This window comes from Carassius gibelio, chromosome A18 (assembly GCF_023724105.1).
Source record: "Carassius gibelio isolate Cgi1373 ecotype wild population from Czech Republic chromosome A18, carGib1.2-hapl.c, whole genome shotgun sequence".
NCBI classification, from domain to species: domain Eukaryota; kingdom Metazoa; phylum Chordata; class Actinopteri; order Cypriniformes; family Cyprinidae; genus Carassius; species Carassius gibelio.
This window is the reverse complement of record NC_068388.1, coordinates 5,660,552-5,674,082: the sequence shown is the minus strand read 5'-3', so window position 1 is coordinate 5,674,082 and position 13,531 is coordinate 5,660,552. Positions and strand designations below refer to the sequence as shown.

At 38.5% G+C, this 13,531-nt stretch overlaps 1 protein-coding gene across 4 annotated transcripts in view; it reads left to right on the top strand.

Annotated features, from left to right (window-relative positions):
- Window positions 1-8,328, top strand: part of LOC127934660 (tetraspanin-9) — a 185,909-nt gene extending 177,581 nt beyond the window's left edge. For all 4 annotated transcript variants that reach the window (XM_052532180.1, XM_052532183.1, XM_052532182.1 and 1 more), the window contains 2 exons: window positions 1,144-1,227; window positions 3,530-8,328. In XM_052532180.1, coding sequence (XP_052388140.1) covers window positions 1,144-1,227; window positions 3,530-3,601 — 156 coding nt within the window. In that variant the 3' untranslated portion in view covers window positions 3,602-8,328. The remainder of the gene's footprint in view (window positions 1-1,143; window positions 1,228-3,529) is intronic.
- Window positions 8,329-13,531: the final 5,203 nt, after the last annotated feature.

The following is a 13,531-nucleotide window of genomic DNA, read 5'->3' as shown; positions in this document are numbered from 1 at the left end:
AATTTAATCATGAACATTTTGAATGCTTTTGAATTGTTGCTCTTACATTCTTTAAAGAACATTTCTAATTCGAGACGGAATCAAAGAAAAAAACAGGAGGTAATAAACGAGAGGATTTCTTTTTCTTTTCCTCTCATTTCTGTCCTTGGAAAGAGATATTATTAATAAGTGAAAGGCAGTAAAAGTCATGGATTTAAGACATCTCTGTTGGTAGGAGCTCTAAGTGCATCTGTAAAGTGCCAGAGTCATGTATCTTGATCTATTTCTGCTCACTTTTGGACGCCGGATGCATTTGTCTTCCCTATGGGAGCTGATTTAACGTACGAACACTCATTTTAATGTACTGAATATTTAAATTAGATTGTAGAGAGGGCTATGGTCTCTTGAGGGAATATTTTGTGCCATTGACAGAGCTGTACATCAGCAGCTGATGTTAGATGTCAAACTGTCACACAGTCTTTATCTGAAGCTTTTAGTTAGCACAGAGGTACTAATGGAGTGTTTGCGGATGAGACATTTCCATTTTGTGAATTCTCAATGTTCTTTTCAAAAGCATCTTTCATTAAAGCAGAATGAAGCATACTTGAAGCTGCCACGAGAGAAACTTTCGAATAAATTTTGAGATTTCTTTTTGTGTGGTCTTCTAGGTAAGGGAATTACAAAAGGACGCATTCGTAGTCAAGTTCGTCTGAAAGCACAAGCCGTTTAATTGTCACATTTATCTTCTCCCCCAGCAGTTAAGCAGCTAGCTAACAAAAGGTCTTAAATTGCTTTTGAGTTTACAGAATAATAGAAATTATTCAAATAATTTGACATGAGGCTGTTTGCACAGAGTTTTGCAAGTGTGAAAAGCAGCCCACTGTTTTCTTTTCTTTTCTTCTTTTTTTTTTCTCACATAACCAAAAACAGTATATTGCTGAATGTGCTTTTTTCCCCCAGTTTTTTTTTTTTTTTGTGCACTGAAAATGCAGCCACAGCAGTCACTCGCTCGCTCAAGCATGTGCTCAAAACCAATTCCAATGCTGCTGGACTTCAGCTAATTTTTCCTTGATCACAATGAACTACTAGCAAATTAGAAATTAACCATTCACAGTCCGTATTAGTGAAGGTGAATCACATCTTGTGACTTTTCCTGTCTTCCAGGGATGTTACGAGAAGGTTGAAGAGTGGCTTGATGATAATAAGCACCTACTCGGAACCATCGGCATGTGTATCTTGGTAGTTCAGGTAAGATTGTGTCTGCTGGTGTGTTTTGCCATCACTCAGTGTGTCAAATGCAGTGGTGATAATGAGTGCGCCTGTCTCGTCTGGTTCTCCTGAAACAGTGAAGCGCATGTGTGGAGCGCCACAGTAAGCCCAGGAGAGGAAAAGTGAACCGCTCATTATGGCTTGCTGATACACAAATACACAGAAAGTGAACCTGTCGGCCCCACATGATGTCTTGCAGCAGGTCGTTATAGCCCTAGAAAACCCATGGATTCAGTGCATTTGATTATCAGTGCAGCCTGGTCTAATGTGTACATACTGAGGAGATGCTTTGCATTAACGTCAGGCAGATTTTATTTTAGTTTTTTCTAGAAACTAGGCAGAGACATGTTAAATATAGTCCATGCTTCAACAGTAGTTACAATATATATTTTGTCATGTTTGCTACTTTGTCACTTTTAAAGTTAGCAGACTGAATTTGAGAGTATCTCTTAACATTTTCAAAGGTTGTCAAATTCCAAATCAGGTTTACTGATGTTTATCACAGAGCAGAAATATTGTGGTAAAAAGTGGGGAATGATGGATTAGCCAAAATGAACTCTCGATTAATCTAGGAGTTCTTCTAAGACGGTTGTCAGTAATTACCTGCAGTTTGCTGAGGATAATAGTGCACAGGGTGTTTACTAAGTATATTTCTCAGTATGGACCAAGAGGTGACCGCAGGCATGTAAACACTTGCTATATAATCCTCCTCATCGGCTGAGCTGGAGCAAAATCACAAGCGATTTACTTGCATTTCATCCAGTAAAAGCCAGCCATAATCTGGTTTTTAGTTACTTAACTGTGTGCTCTGTAAGTGTTTAGTCATTTTTAATTATAAGTGGGTACTGCTGATGCAATAGTTAGGTATTTGAACAAGCCTCTAAGTACCATGGTACTTTGATATATTCCATTTTAATTTTAGATTAACATTCATGTTCCATGAATTAAAATCTGGTTCAAAAGTTAATGAAAGTTACAATGAAATGACATCAAAGGAATAAATGGCTTTTGAAAATATATTAAAATAGAAAAGTTATTTTAACTTATTTTAAGTAAATGCAGCCTTGGTTATTACAAGACCTCTATTTAAAACATAAAATATATATATATATAAAAAAATTGTACAAACCCCGGAGATTTGAATAGTAGTGTGCATGGTGTAAAACTTCAAATACCACAGTATAAACATGTTACAAGGTCCAGAAATCTTCATAATACTAGTGTTTGTTAATGTGCTGTAGTTCTTTCTCTTAAGAACCCATGGATTCTGGAAGGATTCTTTTCCCTGTGGGTTTCGACTTTGGTTTTTCAGACATTGCTAGGGGCCTAGATTGTGTGAGAGTCTGCCAAGATTTACAGTTCAATTTCTTTGGGAATTGACAGTGTAAAGAAGCACCAATGCAATACCATTAAAGCTCAAAGATGTGAGAGAATCTGATTTAATTCACACACGGAGTCTGATGGGGCTTCTTGCTCATGTGATAAAAACTGCAGGTTCTGCAGCTTTAAGATAATGAGTGTGGAATGTCGACCACCGCTGTGCTTTTGATGTATCGGGATGGATCTAAAAATGAACTTCAAAGAGTCAGTATATTTTCAACACAGTTCAGTTTACCTCCGTGACTGTGCTTCACATCACCAAACCTCCTTTTTTTACAAAATGAGGTCAATTTTACAAAAACGGTCTGCAATACCTGGAAAAAGCTATCCATTGGCAGCTGCTCGGCTGATGTGTGCAGCATTGGAAGTATGTGACCTGATTGCTGCCACCTCTACATGCTGAACTAAATCACCTGAACAGTAGAAAATGAACTGAAATAAACTGGCTAATGGCTGCATATATATAACTGGCCAATGGCTATACATATAATAAAAAATTAAATTAAAGGAAGGTATGAGTGATTCACGTGCAACTTGATCTGGCACATGATAATAAAAATAAAAGATTTGAATGAAAATTCTATTTAATATCTAATGCATTAAAACATTTTTTAAAAAATTAAATAATTAAATACATTTATGATTTTTTTTCCATATTTGCACTCGCATCAATGAAGAAAGCTGCTTTTTAGCAGCAGGTCTCATTGTGGTCTAGTCGCACCTTTTTTATCAGCAGGTGATTAAAGGCATATGCCAACTGACCAAGCCATAATTTTTCCTATAGTGCTTTATCAGAAATATGTCCAACGTTTTGTCTTCATTAATCCAGGCCGTCTGTGTTTGCTGACATATAGTGTGTGTGTTTCACACTAACCCTTACATATGGATTTTGTTGTTCCAGCTCCTAGGAATGGCCTTTTCCATGACACTGTTCCATCAGATCCACAGAAGCGGGAAGAAGTATGATGCTTAACAAGACCGTTTCTCAAGGGAGGAGCCCTGGTGCATTATGGGACAGACTTTGGGGGAGAGCTCCTCCACTTGTATCTAACTTTCCCCACTGGCCAACCCTCTTCCCATTAATTCCCCAGCTTATACCTTACCCTCCTGTATAGACTTCAGTCATGGTCTTTCTCTTTTCCCTCATCTGCTTATCTGCCAAAGAGACCCGGGGACAGAGAGGAACGAGAGGACCGACTCTTGGCCAGCATCCTCCCCATGAGGCCTCTGACTTGCTTCATCTCCTCTAGAACCTTTATTTTACGCTTGAACTAACGTTTGCAGGAAGGAGAATATTGACAACAAACTGTGTGGCTTTACTAATATGAAAATCCTTCCACCCGACATAGAGAAAGACGAGAAGACATCAGACTGAAAACCTTCAGGATGGGAAGAATTTGAAAAGCATCACCTCCATCTACAGTGTAAATGACAAACAGTTTCATTTTAGCATGATGCGGTTTTGTACAAGACAGAAAACTGTCATTTTGGCTCAAGACGACTTTGTTTGTTTTTATATGTGACTTATGTGACCCCAACCCCATTATTGTCATTTTTGTGCACCTAAGAATTGGAAGAAACCTGTACAAAGAGTTAAGCAAGGTATGACCAGGAATTTGCCTATGTCTGAGTGTGTTGGTAATCAAGCCTTTTCTTATGTTTAAAGGTTTGTGGTTTGTGGACGCATCAAAATGTGCTGAAAGTTTCACACTAATGAGAACCATCACAATCTAATGTCAGTATAATTCATCAAACAGGGACTGTTTTACCTTATACAGATGGTCTAATTAGCCAGTCGTGCACATACATGCAAAAACATCCTCTTTGTTAACCACTAAAAGGTCATTTTAACCAAACTGCTACTGAAAGTTTTTATAGAAGAAGGTGGAAGGTTACAAAAGTAAGTAAACCCGGCATGTGTAAGAGGCAGAGGTTTGTGAGTTTGACAATTTCCTCACGTTCTGTTCATTGATTTCAAGTCTGTACCCTAAAAAACATCAAGACAAAGCCTAATGATACAGATTCCACCTAGTTCATGTTTGCACATCTCCCCAGGACAGTAACGTTTATGATTTTGGAAAATCAATGCACTCTGCAAATCAAATCAAATCTGTAGCACTTTCTTAGTTTGAAATAGTTTGAAGAATTTTGCTCTTTGCTGTACAACGAAAGCAGACTTGATGCTTTCAAACTTTTAAAGGAGGGAAAAAATTATGTAATAAGGAATATGATTCTGATTGGTGCTCTACATTATATTTCAAGTTTTCTGTAGTTTTCTTCATTTCAAAACGTCCTTGCTTGCTTCGCAACAGGAAACCCTCCACCAGCTCTCATTTGGGCATGTGCATATTTAAACTTGGTGACTAAATCAGTATTTCATCAGGTTTTAGGTTACTTTTTTAGTATCTTACTTTTAATATGTAAACGTTCTGAGCTGCAAGAAGGTCATTTATAGAACTTTGTGATTGACAGGCGTTCTAATTCTGCAGCCGGATCGGACCTTTTCGACAAGTTCTGTGGGGATATATTACATGTGGGCTAGATGATGACTTAAATTGGGGGTCTGTTGTCCTTTTGTGTCCTACGGAAGAAAATCACAGGGTACAGAGGGACATGAGGTGACAGAAATGTTCTTTTTGACTGAACTGTTTCTTTAAAGTATCCTTAGCAGGGAATCTAGCACTAATGCCAACCCAACAGATCTGTAAAAATTGTCAGTGCTGCTTCATTGCAAGATATAAGTCAAGTATTACAGTTAAATCTCATACAGTACAGCAGAGCAGAGCAGAACCAAACACAAGCACAGGTATAGTGTAAGTTATAGTAGACCACAATCCACAAGCCATAACTCATCTTAAGAAAGAGCGTCTGCAGTGTTTCTGTTTCGGCACACCTCAGCTTTATAGCCTGTGCTGTTTTTCTGTGTCTCTCTGCTCTTTTCTGCCTCCATCTGTCTTTTCGTTTTTTTTTAGTAAGCATTAGGCTGTAACGGTTACATTCCTGCTGAATGAGGTGATAATGCTTCTGTATCACACAGCCTAAAGGGACTTCCTTCAAAGGAAATGCATCTTGACGAGGAAGTTTTGAGTGAGAGTGTTTACCAGCAGATGGTTTTTAGGGGTTTAAAGTCACTTAGCAATAGATGAGGCGTGATGATGGCTGAGAGACAGCCAGAGTGGGGTCATCTGATGGTCTCCAATCCAGACTGTCACTGAGACTCCTTGCCATCCCTTAAGAGCTCGGCGTGTGCGCGTTGCTTATGTGTGACCGAGAGGGACGTAATAGAGCACTCAAGAAAAATAATAACACCTCTTATCCCATCAAACACTCACTGACACACAATCTCTGTTTACTGTATTTCAGAAAAAAGTGCTTTATATTAAGAAACAGTTGGGACCAGAAGCGACAGCTACTTCTAACCTGTGTTCACCCTGTGTTGAAATAGAGGGGAAAGAGTGCTTCTGCTCTGGTTGAGTGTAGGAACTCTGTCCCTGAACGCTGCTGCTATAAGAGTCACCTGTGGTTCTTACAAAAGTAGAAAAAGTAAAAGACTGAGAGACTGCAGACTCAATTCATTCACACTCTTGCCTGCAAGCATTTAAAGACAGCATGAAGCCAAAATGGACCCTTTTTACTATTTGACCTTTTCTTCCCCCAGTCTTACATTAGCCAACTAAACATACATGTATAATTAATTCATTCTGTTATTTATGTTTTTTCTTTACATATATACACACAGGTGTATTTATATATTGTTAAATGATTGCATTTATACAAGAACCCCAGTTTAGCTTACTACATTAGGTTATGCTGTCATTCTTACATTTTACCAATAGTAAAAATGTTCAATTAATGTTGGTTAAAGAGTGTTTCATGGTGGCTTTAATGGATTTGTTGTTAAAATGGATTTGTTGTTGCCTGAAATCTACAGCATTTTTCAATTAATTCTGAATGTTCACCATCGCTAACAAACAGAAACAATGCAAGCTATTGTTTCTAATATGCAAGCCTGTCTCCAACATTATTACCATCATAAATGAAAATGTTTGTGTGTGTGTGTGTGTGTTACGCCTGGTGGTCTGGCTTCAAATCCATTTTTGCTTCAAGAACACTGTGGAGTTCGTCAGTACTAGCTCTGAGAAGGTTTCTGCTCCGTGTACGGTCTCTAACTCCACCATCAATGAACTTCAATGATGTGTCCCAACCCTCTAATCTGACCGATTTAAACATTTTGGCCGCAAAATTGCATCCTGTGAACTAATCCCATGTGTCCAAGGTTTAAGAGTTTGGAAAGATCTTTGGTCCTTGTTCCAGTGTTTTACATTTTTTGAAAGATGTACTTAAATCCGTCTCTTACTGTTATTCGTATTTTTCAAAAAGTATATACTAATGTATATACAATACCCATTTTTCCATTATATTTTTCCACTTTTATAGACTATATAGTGTATTTAAATCTGAAATTATCAGATGTTGAGTGTCATGTTGAACAACCAACATCAGTTTGGCATTAGCAATTTTCTGTTTTGCAATGCATTTGTGTCAAGCTTAATGCATGTAAACATTTCACTATGGATCATCTCATAAACCATTGCAAATGTGTATGACATCTGGGCATGTTTGTTTAATATGCAACAAAGATATTGCTTTTTGCTAACTGTCTAAATAAGCCTGTCAAATATCTAAAGGTGCGAGAGAATCTCAGTGCTTGATGCTGCAACACAAGGGTTGGAATTTCATTTTTATTTGTTCTTTTTGTGCATTGTTCATTGTTGTATGTCATCGTTTTGTATCACACATTTTGTCACATATTGATTTGAAGGTTTTGCTAAGCATAGATTAATGAGATTTTGCATTATAAACCTTTAATTATTTTCTAAATGTTTTTGCCTTTCCTAATCTGTTTAAAATTAATTTATGTTGAGTTTTCATCTGTAGATACTATCATGCAGCACATACAAATTCACATTATAGTTTCTAGCAATTATAAAGTAGAAGTCAATTGCCCAATCTTAAGGAATTGCCCATTATCAGAAATGAAAGGTCTCTATATTTCTATCATTTTGGAGATGGCCCAGCAAAATTCATATCTCCAGAACATCTAAAAGCTTGCACACCCATGCCATCTTTTTGTATATTTTGGGATTTTTTTTTTCCAAGTCATGGCAACTAAGTTTGTACCCATTAATTGTGTTTTGATGTTTAATTTTTCTTTTTGTACCTATTAATTAAAAGAACTTAAAGTGGTAGATCTGAATGAAATATTGGCATTTGTTGGTACTGAATTCTGATACTTTTAAAGGGACATGAAAGCTATAAGTCTAAATGCCCACAGCGCAACTAATTGAATTGTTGAATTAATTTCCTCCCGTTAAAATGATCCATTAAGTTTTTCTTCTTGGTGTAAAAAAGGATCTAAATAGTAACTGAGTTCTATAATCACTGTCATATCTGTATTTTTCTACTGCCATCCTAACCACCACCGGTAAGCTGCATATACAAGCTGTAGAAAGGAAAGCTCTCGAGTGACGTGTTAATGTAGTGTCCTGGTGAGTGGCAGCTATCAGATATCTCGTGAACCCAGATTTGTCCTGTGGAGTATTTTGCTACATGTAAAGCACTATAAATATATTAGGTGGTGCACTAAATTGCATTCTTAAAATCCTACTATTTTTAAATAAAGGAAAGTGTGTTGCCAAACCACTGTGAGAACAGTCTTTTTCTATCTTATACACTTCATATGTACTCTTTTGGAGGCTCATTTGTGTTGCATTTCACACTACAATTCACTAGATAAAACACTATGCTAATAAATAATAACAATAATTCAGGTAAAAACAGTAAACCTTACTACTTCTTACACATTATAACAAAAACATGAGAACAAAACGAACTATATTTTACAACTTGTTTTAAACCTTTTTTTTTCTTAACAAAAATAACTTTGTTTTTAATTATATATATGTATATGAAGCTTAGTGTTAGCAATACCAAAATCATGGACCCAGCAAAATTAGCAAACTTGAAATAATAAAAATGTATGTCTTCATATACAGTACACATGTACATTTCCTCAGATAAAATCATCTGCCAAAAGTATGTATGTAAATTTTAGAGGGTTATTAAAAAAACATTTTTTATTATTTATATATTTATTTTAATCATGAAACTGTGGGTCAAACTGTCTTATGAACATCATAAGTAAAAAACAATGTTGTTTTTGGCCAGATCAATACTCTAATAGCTACAATATATTTTGAAAGCTATTAGTGTCTGAGTATGGTAATGTGAGTGTTATGATAGACTATACTGGATCCATGCATACACCCGGTGTATTTTGTGGATGAGGGCTGAAACAAACAAATCAATGTCTTGGATCTGATGAAGTGCACTGGTCTGTCTCTGAACTTTCAAAGAAAATGCTTTCAGGGCCTGTAGCAATAAACCTGTGAGAAAGACTCTCCACAATCCACTTGACTGTCCTTCGGCTATTGAGAATGAAGGATTCAATGAGGTTTACAGATGCATTCCAGAGAAACAACAGAGCTCCCGGAGTGAAAAGGCAGTCAGACGACCAGCAGAACCCAAACTACTCCTGAAACTGCAATTTCATGATGGGTCATTTATATTTAGAATGGATTTCCAGCAGTAAAGGAGCACTTGTGCTCCCTGCCCTGGTTTCACATTCCTTGATCTACAGAAGAGTCTTACAGCAGCCCTGCTAATGAAATCATCACTTTGAACCAAAAAGCAGGGAGGTGACAGTCTGATTCACTGAAGTCTCAGAATCTCTTTTTCTTCCCAATATGTCTGTCTATTATCAGCCACTGCTATAGCTTCACATGTTGAGATAGAAAATATTGTCAAAACTAGATGACCCAAAAAGCCTGATCTGTTTTGCCTAACTGCAAATTCTTGCCCTGGCTGTACTGGTGATAGAAAAAAAATAGAACAGAGCTTTCAAAGCATCCAAAGGCGGCTTTTATGTATCGTGGCGCTCTGGACATTTCCACAGACACTAATATGTGCCGTGTCAGTCCACATTTATGAAAGCTGATGAAGCCCATTTCAGGCTATAGATGTACATGGACGGCATATCTGTCTGGCCTGGTCTGCTTTGCCACCGCAGTTTTTTCTAAAAATCTGTGATAATGGTCAGGCAGTTGAGCCTTACCAGGATAGACATGTTCTGTTGCGTCAACCAGGGATGGAAATTAACTTTTTCGTCAACCGGCCACTGTGTATTGGTTGATTTCAAAATCTACCAGCCACTCAATGTTTTTACCAGCCACTTTCTTGTTTTTAACCGACAATGTGTAACTGCATGTGAAAATTAATACTACAAGATCTACAATATTTAGGTAGTTTATTTAATCTCAAGTCTCAATGAAATACTGACATTTTCTCTTTCAGTGATGCTCAAAATAACATTTTAACTGGACTGTTGGTGGTGCTTTTTTGGTCATTCAGTGTTTCTGTAAAAAAAAAAAAATAAATAAACTTATTTAAAATACTGATAAGATAATAATAATATGATTCCTACTAATAAAACTATAAAACACACTAACTGTGCGTTCACACCGCCGGTTAGGAGCAGCGCAGCGCAGCGCAACTTGGCCGTTGAGAGCGTCAAGGAGAGTTGAAATCAAGGCAACTTTATGGTAATGAGCTATGACGCAGTTGGGCCAATCAACCAGTCAGAACGTAGAAGTCCACCACTTGAAAGGATTCCAGAGAACGCAGCTCCAACCACATTAGTTCCCAAGCACAATAGAGCATCACAGTCCCGCCCACATCTGGTGCCGGAAGTAAAAATTCAATGCAATTTCTGCATTGACATAAGCATTGAAGCTCCTTTCTACACCTGCAGATGTAGCTCCAATTGTTGCCACTAATGAGAACAGTTTGTAAAGCTGACGCATTGCACTGTCCAACTCCATGTCTTTAAGGAACACCAAGTAATCACACAGCTTTCCCCTGTTACCCTACAAGTCCTGATCTGAATACAGGACTTCAAGTTCTGACCTCAGTCTTCCTGAATCAAAGTGACGGCCATAACTTTTCAGGACACTTTGGAAGGCCTCCTCTGGAAATACCTGTCTCATGTCATCAAATTTCCCTGGATTGACTAATTCTAAGAAGAGCATGCTTTCCAAATTTGAAAAACGTCGAGGAATCTGCTCCAAGATGATATCAAGGATGGCCATGTACAGATTTCTGTATCGCACTTGGGGATCCTGCAATTGGGTCAGACGGCGCTTTCTCATGGACTCATCTCGTGGGTCTGATGTGAGATCTGCTGTTTTGGCAGAAATGGCTTGGAAAGCCCCCTCTGACCTATTCTCTTTGACAAATGCAAGAAGAGATTCAATTCTGTTCTTGCAGTAAAGAACATCCATCGCCCTCTGCTGGACAATATCAAAGACCACATCAGTCTCAGAGAAGATTTGTTCATATGTGTACAACATGAACACAAACTCAAAATCCTCCAGTTTCCTCACAAAGCCTTTGGCACAATCCAGTGTATCATCATCAATTGTTGTATCTGCAATGATGTTCTCAAATGTCTGCAGGAGGCCATCATAATTGTTTGCCACAGTGCTCACTATCCATGATGTGAAATTCCATCGAGTAGGAGCGTTTCTGGGCAACCTTGAAGAGCCTGAAGACTCCAGAAAAGATGTCCTCTTTGTGGATTTTGAAAAAAATGTGGCAAATCCAGAGAGTGATGCAAAAAAAAATTCTGCACTCAGGCAAGCATTTAGTCCCATGTGACAGCACCAGATTCAGTCGGTGTGCATAGCAATTCACAAACATTGCACTGGGGGCTATTGCTTTCACTTTGGCCTGCAGACCATTAGATCTGAAGCCATGACAGCAGCCCCATCATAGGTCTGTGCCACAAGCTTGTCCTTAAAATTGTAGCCCTGCATATTCTCATTTAATATTTCAAAAACGGACTGGCCATCTCGCCCCCCCGAAACATCAAAAAATCCAATAAAGCGCTCCTGAATTTTACCTGCACTATCCACATAGTGAAAAATGACAGAGAGTTGGGCACAGCAGGATATATCAGTTGTTTCATCCACCTGCTATCCAAAAAAGGGAGCATCCTGAATTTCATCTCTGATCTGCTCAGAAACGGTGGCTGCAAGAGCAGAGATCAAATCATTTTGAATAGTATGGGACATACCAGAAAACACAGTTGAGGACTCGAATTGTGTGGACAGGAAAGAGTCATGTTTAGCTAATGTTTCTGTGAACTCCCTGTAATTCCCCTTGTTGGATGATTCACTGCTCTCATCATGTCCCCTAAATGACAGCTCCTGCCGGCCAAGCAAGGATGTCACATCAATAAGGCGGTTTAGGAAGGCCCCGGTTTGTTTGACTATTTCATTATGTTTAGCCACTTGAATGCGAGCACCTTCATTTATTGCATGCTCAACCCTGATCCTGCCCATGCAACTTAATCTTGCACATGCACTCACATCTTCATTGCTCTTTTCATGTCTTTTATATGCCCTGTCAAAGTTAGACAGATCTCCAAACCCCATCTTTGACCAAACAACACATCCGTGAGATGGTTTCATCAAGAGGCATGGCCAGCAGTACATTTTATTTGCCATTTTATTTATCTTTTGCACTAAATCAATCTTAGGTGTTGATCTGCCCTGCTGTTTAATCCAAAGTTTTTCCTCGTAAGGAACACTTTCAAATGGCTTCGCCAAAATCAGGTCGACAATATTAGCACCGTCTGCCATCGTGCGCAGTTTCACCCACGACGCTAGCCTAGCCTACTAACGTTATATGAACGAATGAAGGAATGAATGAATGAACGATCTAAAAAAATATATTAAACTCTGTAAAACTGAAACAAGGAATGTGGTGTATAATTGTGTGAAATGTATGATGAAAATCAAGCAATTTCGCCAAGCTAATATCAAAGAAATAGGTTGCAGCAGTTTTTATTTCGACTGAACTTCAGAAATCCGCGATCATGGGACTGAGCGCGAATAGCTTCAGTGATTCCTTATAGTACAGAATCGCTGTCAGTCAAAAGGAGATGCAGTCTTTCGACTGACCCTCCAATCATCACTCAGAAGTTTGGAGTCCGGGCCAGCCCACTCCCCATTCACCCCCAGAGACACTGAGCGTCCGTGGGCGGGACATAATCGCAGCGTTTATCCAATGACCGTCTAGTTTCGAAGCGCTGAAAAAAAAAACCGTTCAAAGCAGCCCCATTGAAGTCAATGGACGCTGGGCTTCAATAGGGAAATGCACTGTGACGCTGCGGGAATTTATGAGAAGGAAATCGAGTCAGCCGACCTGCTATATGTAACTGATTCTGAACGAACTCGTCTTTGAGATGAAAGTTTTCTAATGCATTTTTAGTCAATAAAATGATAATACAATAGTACATATTTGACCATTAATTTTGTGACATTATAAGGGAAGCCGTGCTTCCCTTGCAGTCTTAAAGAAATCGACACTGGTTATATGCTTATGAGTTCAGCTGTAGCTGGTTATCCTCACACATGCTCTAAAACTCTTTAGATACGGATTGTGATGCTCTATATAGGTCCCTGTTTGTGTACAGGGACATGAAAAAAAACAATTAAAAGTGATATGTCGACCAAGGTGTCTGAGATTGTTAATTTTTTCTGGTGAGTTGCTGAATAATAATCTAAGTTTACTTTTAAACAAATTTCCCTTGTTATACTTACATTAAGTAATGTTTATACTTGATTATATTTACTTAAGTAGCATTTTTAATGCAAGACTTTTACTTGCATCCAGGGTCGGCGCCACGAGGGGGCCCCAGGGGGCCTGGCCCGGCCACCTAGGTTACTGTGCCCCCTCACCTCTAGTCAGCACACCACCCTGCCTCGGAGCGTGATTTCAG